Below are 15656 nucleotides of genomic sequence, written 5' to 3'. Positions count from 1 at the left end.
GTATGTGGGACATGGCAGCAATTTTACATTGTCTTACAAATCAACTCTAGAGCATTGTTTTAACCTAAATGTGTTGATTTTTTTCTGCATATAAGTAGGTAGTTTTTATAATTCTGTAACCAGTGAAATGTTTCCTCTTTGCAAATCAATACTGGAGGATATTTGATTATGATAGAAATTAGGGAGGTGTGGAGTGTACTTAGTATTTAAAGCATACATTTTATTACAGATACTATCTTTTAAAACTTTAAAACTTTGTCTTTTCTGGATTTAGGGTCCCCCTGGACCACCTGGACCTCAAGGACTACAAGGGCCAAAGGTTATTCTTTATTTTACTTGTTTCCGTTTACTACATATGGTGCAGACAATCCCATATTAAATATATGTATCTCTGAAAATCAGTCTTACAAAATACTGGAGGAGCTGAGATCAACAATATTGCTTAAGAGAGCTGAGAATAGAAATTGAGGTCTGGGCTGAAGGAAGAGGGATCAGAAAAAAGAAAAATTAGGAAAGAAGGAAGAGAAATAGAAATGGCATTAAGTTTAGAAGGAGGACATTCAGAAAAACAGAATATTAAGCAAAGGAAAAACAAGTTTTACAGAAATTGTAAGTGTAAAGAAACACTAAATGTGGTGTATGGAAAAAGACAAATATTTAAATAGAAGAGGATTGAAGGAAAATTTACTCTGACACCGAAAAAGATCCTTTCTTTCAATCCTTTCATAATAAAAAGAACAAGAAAAGCTTCAGCATGACGCATTCACAAATGACAATTTTAGGAATCACTTTCAGTCATTTTTATAACACATCCTGCTATATATATTCAAACATTCTGCCATTTAAATTTCATCTAATAAAACATACCAACTATGACCAGTAGAAACCAAATTACTTGATTATATCTAAAATTTATTGGTAACATTAGCTTTTTCCCTCCAAACTTAAGCTTATTAAACCATGTTCGATCAATTAACACATGGCTAGCGATTCTGGCTTTTCGGAACTGAGCTACACGTGTTGAAATACGACTTTCATCATTGGGTTTTTTGTAGGAGATTCAAGTGGTGTCAAAATCCATCTTTTGTTTATGCCTCTTAAGGCAGTTTATTTGCTAAATCTACCTCATACACACACATGCACACACACACACACTATCAGCTTTTGTACTTTTCTCTTTCAAGATACTTAAAAACTGAAAGCTAGCACATAGAAACAATTATTTTTCTATTATTAAAAGGAATATGCAGTAAAATATTACTGAGGTCCTTGGCTATGTGAGATATATTTAGAACATAGATGCTAATTTCAAACAGATTTCATGTATAACATTACTGTAAGTTTGGGGATTTTTTATTTTCTATTTCTCCACCACATTCTGCTCCCTAAGAGATATAACACAAAAAATGCTTCAATCATATGCAGTCTTTATCCCTGGTAAGCAAGTTGGCCTGGATCCTTATTCTTTAGTATCTTGGTGAGCTGGGCTAGAAAACCTAGAAGGAAATGTGTAGATTCCTTTTTCCTGTGTAGAGTCAACCAAGATCTAAGTTCCTTGTTTTATGCCCCCACTTGACTAAGTCTCCAGAAGCAAAATTGTCCTCAATGCTAAATATGTACCTTATTCCATACAAACCTCAAAAACTTCTGGGACTTGACTCTTCTTTATAGCTCAAAGGCCTACAGAAGCCCAAAAAGTACTCGACCCAAAGAAAGCTACCTAGCTACCTAGCCAAGAAAGCTATATCATTAAAAGCTACATCCCCTGTGTTTTATAATCCAATTGCTATTCATTTATTAGTTATATTAATCAACAATTAATTTGGGGCCTCTATTCCATGGTAAATACTGATATCTAGTAAAGATACTAGGATATAGCAAGGGGTTTTATTTTATTTATTTATTTTTGGCTACGTTGGGTCTATTGTTACTGCACGCAGGCTTTCTTTAGCTGCGGCGTGCAGGGGCTACTCTTCGTTGCGATGCACGGGCTTCTCATGGCGGTGGCTTCTCTTGTTGCGGAGCACGGGCTCTAGGTGCACGGGCTTCAGTAGTGGTGGCTCGTGGGCTCTAGAGCACAGGCTCAGTAGTTGTGGCACACGGGCTTAGTTGCTCCGCGGCATGTGGGATCTTCCCGGACCAGGGCTCAAACCCGTATCCCCTGCATTGGCAGGCGGATTCTTAACCACTGCGCCACCAGGGAAGTGCAGCAAGGGGTTTTAACAAGGAGCTTTTAGCCCAGGGATGGAGAAAAGCAAGTAAAGGCACAATTATTAATAAAGAGGGTAAGTGCTTTGGTTAAGATGCATACAGGAAGGCTCCTCTCTGCCTTGGGGTCAAGGATGACTTCGAGCTGAAACTGAAAGGCAGGAAGAAATTGGCCAAGTGAATGTCTAGACAAGTAGGGTGGGGGAGGGTTGTTAGTCATACTCCCTTACCTCTTACCATGCCACCCTTCCCAGCACTCTGGCCCACCTCGTACATGCCACAATGGTCTTGTAATTGAGATCTTGGCTTAGTTGATACAGTCCTTCATGCTTTCCATTATCTCCCCTTGAGAAGGTTGGGATAATTGTGGGGAGATGTGCCTATGACCAGGAGTCAGCAAATTCAGCACGAGGCAAATATAAAACCCATTCTCACTCAGGACACACAGCCCCAGACTGAATGGGAACCTATTCAAATTAGCATTCCTCCTTCCTTTATCAAATAGGGACTGTTTGACTTCTTATACATCAAATAACTCTTTACAAACTACTTTTGGTGGGTGCAGGATAAATGAATAACTCATGAATTATATTTTTCTTTTAAATGTTTGTGGGTCACATTTTGAAGGGAAAAGCATAGCAATGATTACTGGACCCAGAGTGCTGACAAGTATTCAGACTGCATGAAACTAGGGCTTAGCCAGTTGCATCCAACCTTAACAGACTTGTTGGTGGCAAAATAAATGTTGCCGCTACCACAAAGAGCAGGAAATCTGGAATTTTTTAAAAAAGGTTTTTTCTTTTTTTTTTTTCATGTGTTTGTCATGCCTTCCTTTAACATTTGGAAGGCTCAGATTTCACACTATGACCAATAGCTCTTAAAGTTCTAACCAGGGAAGGCAACTCTAACCATTTCAATATTGCGGTTTATAACATCACCAAACAAGCCTTTCTAGAAAAATACAGCCTCAAGTCAGTTCCCTTGGAAATCTTTCTGCGAGGCAGGCTACTCACGCACTCCAAAGAATTGTTTTTACAAAGTTTCCGAGGTGTGGGCATCAGAGATATTTATAATGGGGTCTACATAAATGACCCATTGATATAAAATAATATCTTGCTTTTCAAAGGATTTGTGTGTTCAGTACCTTTCCAATTGAAAGGTAACTGGACATTTGTTGTTTGAATAAATCTCTAGCACATTGTTTAAATTTGTCTTTAATGGAACATCTTCAGTTAAGAAAAAATAAGTCCATCTATTTTGGGTTTGTCAAGGGTTCTAATAAATCACAATATGAATAGTAAATTTAGTTCATTCCTAGCATAGTATAGGAAATTGAATTGATCCAAAAGTAATTTTCTGTGGATTAAGATATTATCTGATTTATTATATCCTTCAATGAGGCTTATCTGGAAATAGCACATTCACAATCATTATGAATTTGTATCCACTGTTCAAACAATTCCAGTTTAAATATTATAAACATATGGGGCCTTTCATTTTACTCTTTCTTGAGTTAACTACCATGTTTTTGCTTTTTTCTCAAATTGGAAAATAAGAGAAATCATACAGAATTTTAAGGAGGAAAAAATTAACTAGCTGAGGTGTATAGGTTGTTCCTGTAGGATATGGTTGGCCATCAGATGATTTCAGTTTTCTTTCACCAAATTTGTATAGCCTGAATCTCATATAAGGGAAAAAAATGAAAACACTGAATCTTAGCGATATATAAGTATTATTATACATAATATTCAAAAAAATGTTATTTTGGAATTCCCCGGTGGTCCAGTGGTTAAGACTCTGGGCTTCCACTGCAGGGGGCCCGGGTTCGATCCCTGGTGAGGGAACTAAGATCCCGCATGCCACACAGTGTGGCCAAAAGAAAAAAAAAATGTTATTTCACTTTGTATACTCATGTGGTATGATGTAATAACGTACTTGAATTATGATGCATTTGCTGAAAGTTAAATTGTACTGTTACCAACTAGCATCATTTTTTGCCTCATTTTTACTTAGTATAGTATGCTACCAATAATAAATAAGAAGCTAGCCATCAATTTTTATCTTAACAGGGAGAGCCAGGATCTCCAGGAGTCCCAGGAGTTGATGGAGAGCAGGTAATTTTCAAAGACATATACTGTCATTTAAAGCATCATTATTGATGACCTTTTGTTATAAGTTTGAAGACCAAAAGACATGAGTGTTGATTTATGATATTCTCTTTTTTTTTCTTACCTTCTGTTCTAGAGACGACATTAACTCTAAAAAGCAATTGGTTTTAAATTAGGCATTAGTTTTCTTTGTACAAACATACAAGTTATATGATGCTTTAAATTTGCCTTAATAATCCCTGTCAATCTACCAATGACATCTCTGTGAATTTTTATTAGACTTGTAAGATAATTACCAATTTAGTAAGAATTGCCTAATTCTTGTCAGTGAATACAAATAATTCAAGATTTAAAGCTGTGACGGTAGTTTCCACAAAATTAGATATTGCTTACATGTGTTATTTTGACATTGTTTTCTTTTCCCAAATAAAGATTGTACCTAATTTTCTAGATCATTAGAAAAGACAGAAACAAGCAGGATACTTGTAGCTTTGTAGAATATGGCAGTATCTCTGAGGGTTTCCCCTAAAACAGAGGTTGACAAACATTTTCTATAAAGGACCAGATAGTAAATGATTTAGGCTTTGCAAGCCAAAGACATTCTCTATCAGATTTTTTTAATGCCACTTAAATTTTGTTTTAAACATTCAGCCCGGGATTTCCCTGGTGGCGCAGTGGTTGAGAGTCCACCTGCCGATGCAGGGGACACGGCTTTGTGCCCCGGTCTGGGAAGATCCCACATGCCGCGGAGCGGCTGGGCCCGTGAGCCACGGCCGCTGAGCCTGCGCGTCCGGAGCCTGTGCTCCGCAGCGGGAGAGGCCACAACAGTGAAAGGCCCGCGTACCGCAAAAAAAAAAAAAAAAAAAAAAAAAAAAAAATTCAGCCTGTACAAAAACAATTCCTGGGCTGGATTTGGCCTGTAAGCCATGGTTTGCCAACCCCTGGTAGAAATGAATCTGACTAGGAGAATGTGGACAGTATTCAAAATTCAGAATCTAATCACAAGGATTAATTTCAAGATATTTGATGTTTTCTGGGCTTCCATTATTTACCTAAGAAATGGCTAAAATCAAGAAGATCATAAGAAATCAAAGACATTCTTTTTTTTTTTTTTTTTTGCGGTACGCGGGCCTCTCACTGATGTGGCCTCTCCCGTTGCGGAGCGCAGGCTCAGCGGCCATGGCTCACGGGCCCACCCGCTCCACGGCATGTGGGATCTTCCCAGACCGGGGCACGAACTCGTGTCCCCTGCATCGGCAGGCAGACTCTCAACCACCGCACTACCACGGAAGCCCTCAAAGACATTCTTGATACAGTTTGTGAAATATCCTTCTCAGGAGATACTATTAGATAAGAAAATTAAGAGAAGGGTTATTTTAATATGAGTTGTATATTGAAATCATATAACATCACACTAAATTAACATGTGGTAGTTATAAAAGAGACTTTAGATGATCTGCTATATCCATCAGAGATCACATTAGCATTTAAAAATCTGATGGTATTACCTCCCCCAGTTAGTCATTATAAATAATTTGACATATATAATGACATACTACATGGTATGTCATCCCTACATATACAATAGCTGAATTTTTTTTCTATAGGCTTCACAAGGTCTTCTTCTACTACTAGGTCCAGTGGGTTGGCTCTCCTGCTGCTCTCTTTTACTAGATTCCTGAAACCAACCAGTATCTGATTAACTATAAGATCCATCTATCTATTTAGGTACCTACCCACCCACCCACCCACCTAGTGGGTGACTCTGAAGTAGGTGCCATGAAACAGATATACGTAACAAGAAAAGACAAGTTCCTGTCCTTAAGTAGTTTTTAGTATAGAAAATATGAACAGGTTAGTGCAACCAGGGACCCCTATAACCATAACTAAAATAACTATGATAATCCCTGCTGGAGAATGGACCATCTGGTCATATTGCAGTGAACCTCCTTGGATGAAAATGCTTAAGGATATACATTAATTTCAGTATTAGTATCACAAAATTCCTATTTTTTTGCATTTAAGATACACATATATCTATTTCCTCACTGTAAAAAGAGAATAAAAATCACATCCTGGATCACCTCATAGAGATGTCACGAGAACAAAATAAGAACACTGGAAAAGTGGAAGTATTTCTAAGCATTAATTGAGCATTAGTGTATAGTGAATGATCTACCTGTCTATAGATGGGACCATTGAAAACTGTTGGTGATTGGAACCTCTGCCTGCATTTAATGGGAATAGAGGGATATAATGAGTGATGTGAAAAATTTATTTGGACCTTTGTTACTATAACACTAGGTCCTGCTTCAAAATGTATATTGTGCATTAAACCCATTAATCTGTTTTCAGGACTGGTGATATAAAATTAGCTGCCAGGTAAAAATGTGGAATCAGGAGAAATGATGTCAACACTTACATTCCTGCTTTTCATACTTAAATGGCCTAAGTAATAGAATTTAACCTCTTCCAATACAAGAGGAAATAGTATTGATTCAATGTAGAAGTTTGCTATAAGAGATAACTCTACCTAAAAATGAAAATCAGAATCATCTCAGCCTGAGGTCCATCTATTGGCAAAAGTAATCTGGAATTCTATTTTCCCTATTATGTAACCATCCATGGTCAGTATGATTCTTAAGTGCAAACCATATCATTTGTAGGGGCTCAAAGGTTCAAAGGGAGACATGGGGGACCCAGGTATGCCAGGTGAAAAAGGAGGAATTGGACTTCCTGGATTACCGGTATGTTTATATTCTTAAAGATGTATTCATATTAAGATAAATTCAATAATCAGAAAATAGTTGTATTATTAGCTGCAGTCTCATCTAATGGTTCATTTAATATTTTTATTTTTAAATATTTGAGGTGTTTTTGGTTAATTACTACAACTAAGGCTCTAGAAGAAATTTTAAAGCATCTAACCAAATGAATTATAAAATAAACCTTTATGCTTTCCTGAATTATTTTCACTAGAAGATAGTAAAATAAATAGAGTTGGTCATTAATGTAGGATGTAACTGATCATTTTAAAATAACAATAATAAAAAACTAAAAAATACAAAATAATTAAAAAACAAATTACTCTGGAAGTGTTCTCCTTATGTTACAATATTATGGGATGGTGTTTTTATGGATTCCCCCATAATTTTTACTGAGAATTTGGAGAGGGAAATGTAGAAAAATGTAGGGGAAAAAAATGTAGAAAACCTCACTGCCCTAGATCATTTTTTAAAACAAGGAAATGTGTAAATAAGTGTCAGTGAAAATGAAGTTAAAAGACTGCTATTTAATGTCCGCACCACCATTAAAAATATAACAGTTATAATTGGATATATTTAGCAATGTATAAGTTTAACCAATCAAGCATAACTTAGTTTCATTTACTTTATAATTTATTTCACATATCATGCACAATCCTAGGGATTTGAGGAAGCTTGCTGTTTAGCTTGAGGCTAAAATGCAAGGGGATAAATCCTTCTGGTACATAATCATGTGCATGATTTTATAAAAATTTCAAGAGGATGATGGATTTGGGGAGAAAATTCAGCTGTTCCTTACTTGACCAGCTCAACTCTTAATGGTTATTTGTAGGGTGCCAATGGAATGAAAGGAGAAAAAGGAGACTCGGGATTGCCAGGTCCTCAGGGTCCTTCCGTAAGTCCATGGGGGCTGAACTTCCATGGTTCCCGAAAAACTCTGAAATGGGCCAATTATTCACCGACTTCAACCTGTGCCAGATGGTTTATCAACAGTAGAAAGGCCATGAACCTCTTGGTCTGTCAAACTGTAGAAGAAATATCTGTCAGCCTTGTACAGCGAGAGACAAAAGTGTCTCAGAGGCCTGAGTTAGAAGTGATTTTTCAGAGGACTATCTAATCCCGAGGAGAAAATCAATGGTTTTCCCACGACGCTTTTGGATAGAGCTCTGTGAATGTAGAACCTATGTTCTTTTTTTCTCCAGAGCCTTGTTGTTTCTTAGTGAAATATTTGAGAGTTTAATAGTAGTTGTAGCATTATAGCATTTCTTGGTAATCAGTTGCTTCCTTTTCTTTTAATGTACTTTTGATTTATTCTGGCTTTTGTAGAACAACTGTATTTTTTTTAAGTTATTTTATTCTCACGAAGGAATTGCCAAATGTAGAGAATCAAATGCATCACTTCTTCCAGTATCCTTCTTCCTCTGCAACCATTAATGGCCTTAGCAGAAGCCCAGCATGAGATTCAAGCCTAACTGCCTTATCTAAATGAAGTAACCAAATTCATGTTTATTTTTTGGACATGCAGATCATAGGCCCACCAGGCCCACCAGGTCCCCATGGCCCACCAGGCCCCATGGTAAGTTTCCCTTCTCTCCAAAATGTAATCATTTGTTTCAGAGCATGCTACCAGAGGAAACATGAACACATCTCTCAAGACAGCCAGCTTGTATGTTGTACTACTCTCTGTGGAATGGACAAAAAATAGGAGGTGCTTTTCTGATTTTACAGTGTTGTCTTTCACTCTCCCAAGCACATCTGTTGGAAAGAGATAGGGTAGTTTTGTGATAGGAAAGTTGAATAAACAGATTTGGCAAGCTTTACTCCACTCTTTGGGTATGAACATTGGAAAATCATTTTAACCAACCACTGTTCTAGGCCATTAATAGCATAACAAGATTACTAATTGTAGCCATTAATGAATGTTTCTAACTAACTTTGAGGATTGAGACCCTTTAATGAAATGTTCAAAAAAAAATTTAGAAAATAATATGATAAAAGTTGTCTCACTTCCACAGATGATATATATTGTTGGATCTTTTTCTTTTCACTTTTAAATACTTCTGTAAATACAGTGTTTACTGCAAGTATCCCTCAGTGACCAGTGGAGACAATGACTGTGTCCTCATAGAACTTATGTTCAGTGAGGAAGGTAGCCATTAAACCAGCATAATTCTCCAAATGTCTGCCTAATGACAGTTTTGTTAAGGCTAGAACTAGAAGGCAGAATGCTTCAAATGCTTTTGACTGGGATAGGTTGGAAACGAGTCAGGCAGTCTCTAAGGTCACATTTGTCTCGACAGTGTCCCGATAAACCATATGTCTTCAATCATAAAGATTAAATAAACTGTCGGTCACTCTTTCCTCCTGTTGTGCTCCAAGAAAGAACATCATTGGAATGATCTAAACCACAGAGCGTAGCCCCAGACCCAATCATCTATTTCTTACTAAGTGCCGTTTCTATTTCATACCACAAAACAATTATAATTAACCTGATTTTCTTAAAACTAAACAGTGCTTTAAGAATCAAGCAAAGGGCGTACTTTGGGCATTTTTATACTCCTGCCACTTTAAGTTAGAAACTTAAATTTTAAAATGCTATATCCATTCATATCATAAAATTAATTAGTTTAAAGGAATTTAAAACCATTTCTAAAATGAAATAAGAATACTTGATAAAATGGCCATTTCCTGAAAATGTTTATCCATAGCGTATCCAAAGGGAAAATATTATTCCAGTGTAGACATATGTAACAAATATCTATGTATTGCTTGCTTAAAAAAAATTTTCCTACGGTTGTATGATTTTGCTGATGAGTATTTAAATACTCCTGTCTCCAAATAGTTCATTTAAATGACTTGAAAGTTTAAAGCAATCCACAGTAATCTTTAGTTAATTTAGGTTGACTAATTAGTTTCTATACTTAGATTTTCCACAAAATACAGGGGAAAAGCCCTGATTCATGAATGTGTCGTGACTTCCTTCCACTGGTAAATAATTGTTACAAGAGCCTTGAATAATTCATCTTTGTAAAAATGAATGCATTCTAAATAATAATGCTTAGCACTAGAATCCTTTTCTTAGCCTTAAAGAAATGATGCAACAGTGTTCCAAACTTGACTGTCATCTCCTCATTTTCTTGCTCCTTTAGATTTCTTAAAACCTTGGGTCTAGAGCAGTTAGTAATTGAAAAGGTCTCCTCTTCACTGGTACTTAAAGTTCAAAAGTTTTTTAGCAAATTTTAAACTCATAAGGTATCTCACATATTCCACCTAGATTTTTTTAAATAGGGATTTGAAAAATAGAAGTAGTGTGGGTTCACGAACACTTTTTTTTTTCTTCCATATAACCCTGGTAGATTCCCCCCTCCCTCTCACAGGTATTTAGCAGAAAGAATTGCTGTTAATGAATTCCCTATTACAGAGGAATCCAAGAGCTAGAAGGAACTTTCTCTAGGCATTAACATCCACTGGCCTGCCTCTATCTAGCTATAACTCAAACAAGAAGATTCTTGTTATACATCTCTTTTGTTACTTTATATAATAGTTAATAGTCACTTCTGCTGGGAAAAAGTGAATCAATTCTTAATTAAAAGCTGTGTTTTCCATTTTCAGGGACCCCATGGACTTCCTGGACCAAAGGTAATCCAACAAATCCCTTGATTATTTGATGGCTGTTTCATTGTTAATCGTGGGGAAGCATGAGAGAAGCATGTCTGTCCTGTCTTATTTATTTGTCAAGTAATATAGATAATCTTTAAGCCTTTAAGTATCCAGATGTTCAAATTTCACAACGAATGACTTACAACAAATTTAAGTGATAGCACCTAGAGATGAATTAGTCCTCAATTTGCCTTTTTCCTTGTCACTATGTAAGTTTCTTAAGTTACTAATCATAATAAACTCAAAATCAACATTCTAAAAGAAAAAAAAAGTGAATCTGATGACATTCTCAGACTAGTCCAGATGCTCTTTCTTAGTAAGTTATCTTCAGATGTATATTCAGATGTTATTAGTTGATACTTCTTGCTTGTCATATAGCAGTACTGCATCTAAATGCTTTAATTATCCAGCATCTTAATTTTGTACTCCCCCAGAGGTCACTAGTCTAGAATGAGGTGAGGTATATCAAGTATGCTATACTAAGGAGAAGGTTACATCACATACATGTATTCTACACTCTGAATTAACAAGAGAACAATGGAGAATATCCCTTCCTTGTCAGAATTATTGCAATTTGTATTGTGAAGATGGATGAAGGTGCATTCTTTGCCTTTGTGTAGACCAAGAAGACACCTTAGAGGATTAAAATGAACCCTGAAAGACATGCTTCTTCTTTCAGTGAGCATATGTGATGAGGACGTATGTTCTAATATCAGCTTTGCCACTGACAGGCTGTGTCACCTTGGGGAGATTATTTACCCTCTCTAATCCTTCATTTACTCAACTAGGTAACTTACCTCAGAGTGTTGTGATGATTTAATGAAGTATGATTATAGAACACTTCACAGAATATCCAGTGCAGCTGTTAATAAACACCCAAAAAACGTCAGTTGTTATTGTAATCTTGTGTTTTGATGCTTTGTTCTGAACAGAAAAATTTAGCTAGTCCTCAAGGCTGCTTGAGAAAAGGTTCAGTGACTCTTGAAACCTCCTCAGTAGTGAGTTGATGCATTGAAATGGAGAGGGGGTGAGGGGACACATAAATGCAGTGTTGGCACTAAGAATCAGAAAACCTAGAGACAGCCCACCCTCTCCTCTGAGCACTCCCCCTGACCCCCCAGCTTTAGAGGTGGCAGAGGGATTGGTCTGACTCCAGAAACCTGAGTTTCCTTTTCGAGATGAAGCAGGTGACTCACCCAAGAAAGGAAAGAGTTCGTGCCTCTTTATTCTTCTTAGAATACCTTACCTTCTGATAAGGCCAGTGATTGACAGTGTCTCAGTGGCATGGATTATATTTTAGGGTAAGAACATTTTTGGGGGGGTCAAAAGAGAGCTTATCTATCAGCTCTGTGGTCTAGGTACTTATCTAGCCTTCTTGGGCATCTTTCCCCACAATGGACTAAATAATATTTCCTTCTGTTGACTTCTGTTTGGATTTTAAGGTACCACTAAAGACCAGATTAATTGTAATGACTCAGGCCAAAGCCGCCAAGATTGAGTTTTTAATTCTATGAGTGATTCAGTTACCCCATCACCATTACATTAATAGATGCCCAAGATCCTTTTGATATCTACAAGGCAATGATTCACTTTGCCTACACTTAACTTTAATTGTTATTTAAATCATAGATTTCAGAGAATTATAAAGTTGAAAACATCTCATAGATTATCTGTGCTAGTTCCTTGATTTTATAGATAATAAACTATAGGCTCAGGAGACTTAGGTTATTTGCTCTAAATTGCACTGCCAATTAAATGACAGATCTGGGACTAGAATTTAGGTTCAGAGTTGAAATTTGAAATTTTTGCCCCAGAATTTGATTGTTTAAACTTACCTTCTCAGTTAACGCCCATTCCTATCAATGCATGATTCCTCACCAAAGAACTTCATAGCCTACCAAGGCTGCCCTGCCGATGCATCATCTTAAGATCACTTGCTGAATGAAAGTCCACACACATGTAAAGCCCTGAATCTCAAGTTTAGACCAGTTAACTGCAGTTGACTACTGAGCCTTGGCTTTAATCTCACATTGGCTCTAGCTCTGGGACATTCCCAGGATCACACTTTACCAAACATAGAACACTTGGCTTTCCTACAGTGGCAGCATTGCAAACTTCCTCTCCTCAGAACTGCCAAACTCCATTAGGTCATGCCAATGTGTTTATTATTTTGTGACCCCTTTGAAAGTTAAAATATATAGCATGGTTCCATGGATGACTCTAGCTCACTGTTTCCTAGAATTTCCTGATGAGAAGAATCACCTGGGAGACATTAAAAATACCATCCCTGTGCTGCTATGGTCCAGGTGGTGCCCTGGACTCTTTAACAAGTACTGCACTGATTTACACCATCAAGCAAACGGGGGAAATACTGCCCAGATTAATAATCCCTCCTACCATATAAGCACAACCTCTCCCCTCTCCCACCTCCACCACTCAGGACTCTATAGGGCATTTAAAACTGAAATCATCTTCCTTCCACAAGTCTTTCAAGATTTTCTTGATGAAATTAATATCTGTACTTAAAAGCTGAAAAGGGAACAGATCAAAATTCTATTTCTAACATGCTGCTGCCGATAGAAAATACTATATTACATTCTTAGGTTTTTAAAAACAGAGTCAAGAGAATTTATCACTTATCATGGCTTTTGTACTGTCACCTTAAGTTAAATTCAAACCTACTTTATTCTGAGATTGGACAGACAGACAGTTAGTAAAGCCACATATAAGTTCTGTGATCTTCACATTCTCTTCTAGGATTGGCTCTATATTGTCTATTCTACTGATTAATCCATGTAGGGACCTGACTTACAATGTCAGTGAATGAGGATTCACCAACTGGCATTACTTCAAAAGTCATTTGCTACATTTTTAGCTCATTCCCCTTGGCAAAATGCTTAAAGGCTTAAAATATTCATATATATAACACTGTCCTGCATATTCCAGTTTTTCATTCCAGCAGAGTGAGTCTTTCCTGCTCAGCCTCCTTCAGTATCCTCCACTCCGACTGTCTTTTATTGACTTGGTCAGAACAATGTAGCATAACACCAATTTTCTTGAGGTAAAACTGAAAAATTTGAAGCTCAGACATACACATTTTGCTTGTAAGGAGCACACTTTCTCAGGAGTTCTGCTTCAATTGTCAATTTCAGTTTGTTAATTCTTAAAATTTTTAAAATTATTTTTGAACTGATGCAAGACAAATCTAGCCTGACTCTGCTGTGACCTAAAACTGGAATCTGCAACCATTTCAGAGACTGGCTCTCTTCTCTCGAAGTTGAAACACCCATGATAGCAACCAAAATCGGCATTTGCTTTTGCATTTAGGGTGAACCAGGGTTAAATGGTGTTAAAGGATTGAAGGGTGAACCAGGTCAAAAGGGTGACAGAGGACCCCTTGGTCTTCCAGTAAGTAAAGAAAACTTTCCATTTCAGTGCAAATCTCAGACTTTTCTTTCTACCCTAAGTAAGAACTCTGGTTTACTCAGTGACCATCTTATGGTTGAGATTTCCGTAACTGGAAAACATACTGTGTTCGCGCAGAGCTCAGCCCAGTTTCGTTTTCTCTGATGTCTGCTCTTGTGTCAGAGGAAGACCCCGTAACAAACGATGCTATAAATGTTCTGTCATTCAATTACATACATGCCAACCTTCCTCTTTTAAGGCTGACAATTCTTCTCCCATCACCCTCCCCTTTAAAAAATTATTATGCGGATTATTTCATAATTTCTCCCAAATGTTTTTATTATTTAGTGTAGTGTCAAATCCTCCCTCAATTTTTATTTTTTCTTCTTCAATACCAAAAAACCACAGCCCCCTGTTAGTGGAAAGTATGCAATTGGCCATTGTTGAAGGCGTGAGGTCAGTGCCGTGGCTCCTTACATTAATCAATCATATTGTGGTCTAAATGTTGTATGTTGTTTGTGCTGGAAATGCCCTCTTACGAGGTTCTTGCGGCAATAATGGATAGTATGGAAGAAGTATTTTGCAGTTATTTAGAGATTTTTATTTTTAATGAAAAGGAGATTTCCAACTTTCATGCACTTTATGCTAGTCTTCTTTCCACAACAACTAAAAAGATATTTTTAAATGATTATTAAATATGAGGGGTTATTTTTGTTTTTGTTTGTTTGTTTGTTTTTGGCTGCACCGTGCAGCATTCAGGATCTTAGCTCCCTGACCAGGGAACGAACCTGTGTCCCCTGCAGTGGAAGCACAGAGTCCTAACCACTGGACTGCCAGGGAATTCCTAAATATGAGTTTTAGTTTCAAGCTTTTCATATGCTGTCTATTCAGTGAATGCAGATAAAAGTTAGTAAAGAACGTTATAGATTACATTATTAAAATATGACATAAAATTGGTAATAGAAAATAGTTTATACACGTCTCCATAAAAAAATTTGTGACTACTTATTTTATTTTTCCCACAAGTACTGTATTCTAAGTACTAAAGTATTCCTCTTGATAGCCGATCCCTTACATAGATCAGGCACTTAGTAGATGCTTAATATGTATTCATTTATTGAATGATGTAAGCCTTACATTAGAGTACAGGTTAAATCACACCAATTAGATCATGCCACAGGTATAAAACCTAAAACCTGTATAATATATATGAGTCATTAATTCACATTCCAGGTAAATATAATATTATATAATCAGTGCAAAAATTTTATCATCCCCCTATTTATTTTTAAATTTTAGTAATGGTGACTCTGAAGTATCAAAAAGCAAAAGAAAGTTTAGATTTCTATTTTATTTAAACCCTCAATCTGATTTCTTTAAAGTTTGCCCTAATTTCAAATCTAGGACTAGTGGTCATTTTTATGTATCGTTTAGCCAAAAGCTCTACATATGCTAGCATTAAGAGAATGATAACACACGTATTTTTTTTTAATTTTAATCATTGCTAAGT

At 36.6% G+C, this 15656-nt stretch overlaps 1 protein-coding gene across 3 annotated transcripts in view; it reads left to right on the top strand.

Moving 5' to 3' along the window:
- COL25A1 (collagen type XXV alpha 1 chain) overlaps positions 1-15656 on the top strand; it is a gene marked incomplete at its 3' end in the record, with an annotated part of 495089 nt that overhangs the window by 457093 nt on the left and 22340 nt on the right. For 2 of the 3 annotated variants that reach the window (XM_081244165.1, XM_081244163.1), the window contains 6 exons: positions 275-319; positions 4278-4322; positions 6983-7063; positions 7914-7976; positions 8607-8657; positions 10694-10720. In XM_081244165.1, coding sequence (XP_081100291.1) covers positions 275-319; positions 4278-4322; positions 6983-7063; positions 7914-7976; positions 8607-8657; positions 10694-10720 — 312 coding nt within the window. Of the gene's footprint in view, positions 1-274; positions 320-4277; positions 4323-6982; positions 7064-7913; positions 7977-8606; positions 8658-10693; positions 10721-14068; positions 14150-15656 lie in introns of all 3 variants that reach the window. The other variant, XM_081244164.1, reaches the window with a different exon arrangement.

The sequence above is a fragment of the Mesoplodon bidens genome, assembly GCF_964165515.1.
Source record: "Mesoplodon bidens genome assembly, chromosome: 1".
Classification (NCBI taxonomy): domain Eukaryota; kingdom Metazoa; phylum Chordata; class Mammalia; order Artiodactyla; family Ziphiidae; genus Mesoplodon; species Mesoplodon bidens.
This window is presented reverse-complemented; position numbering and strand designations above follow the sequence as displayed.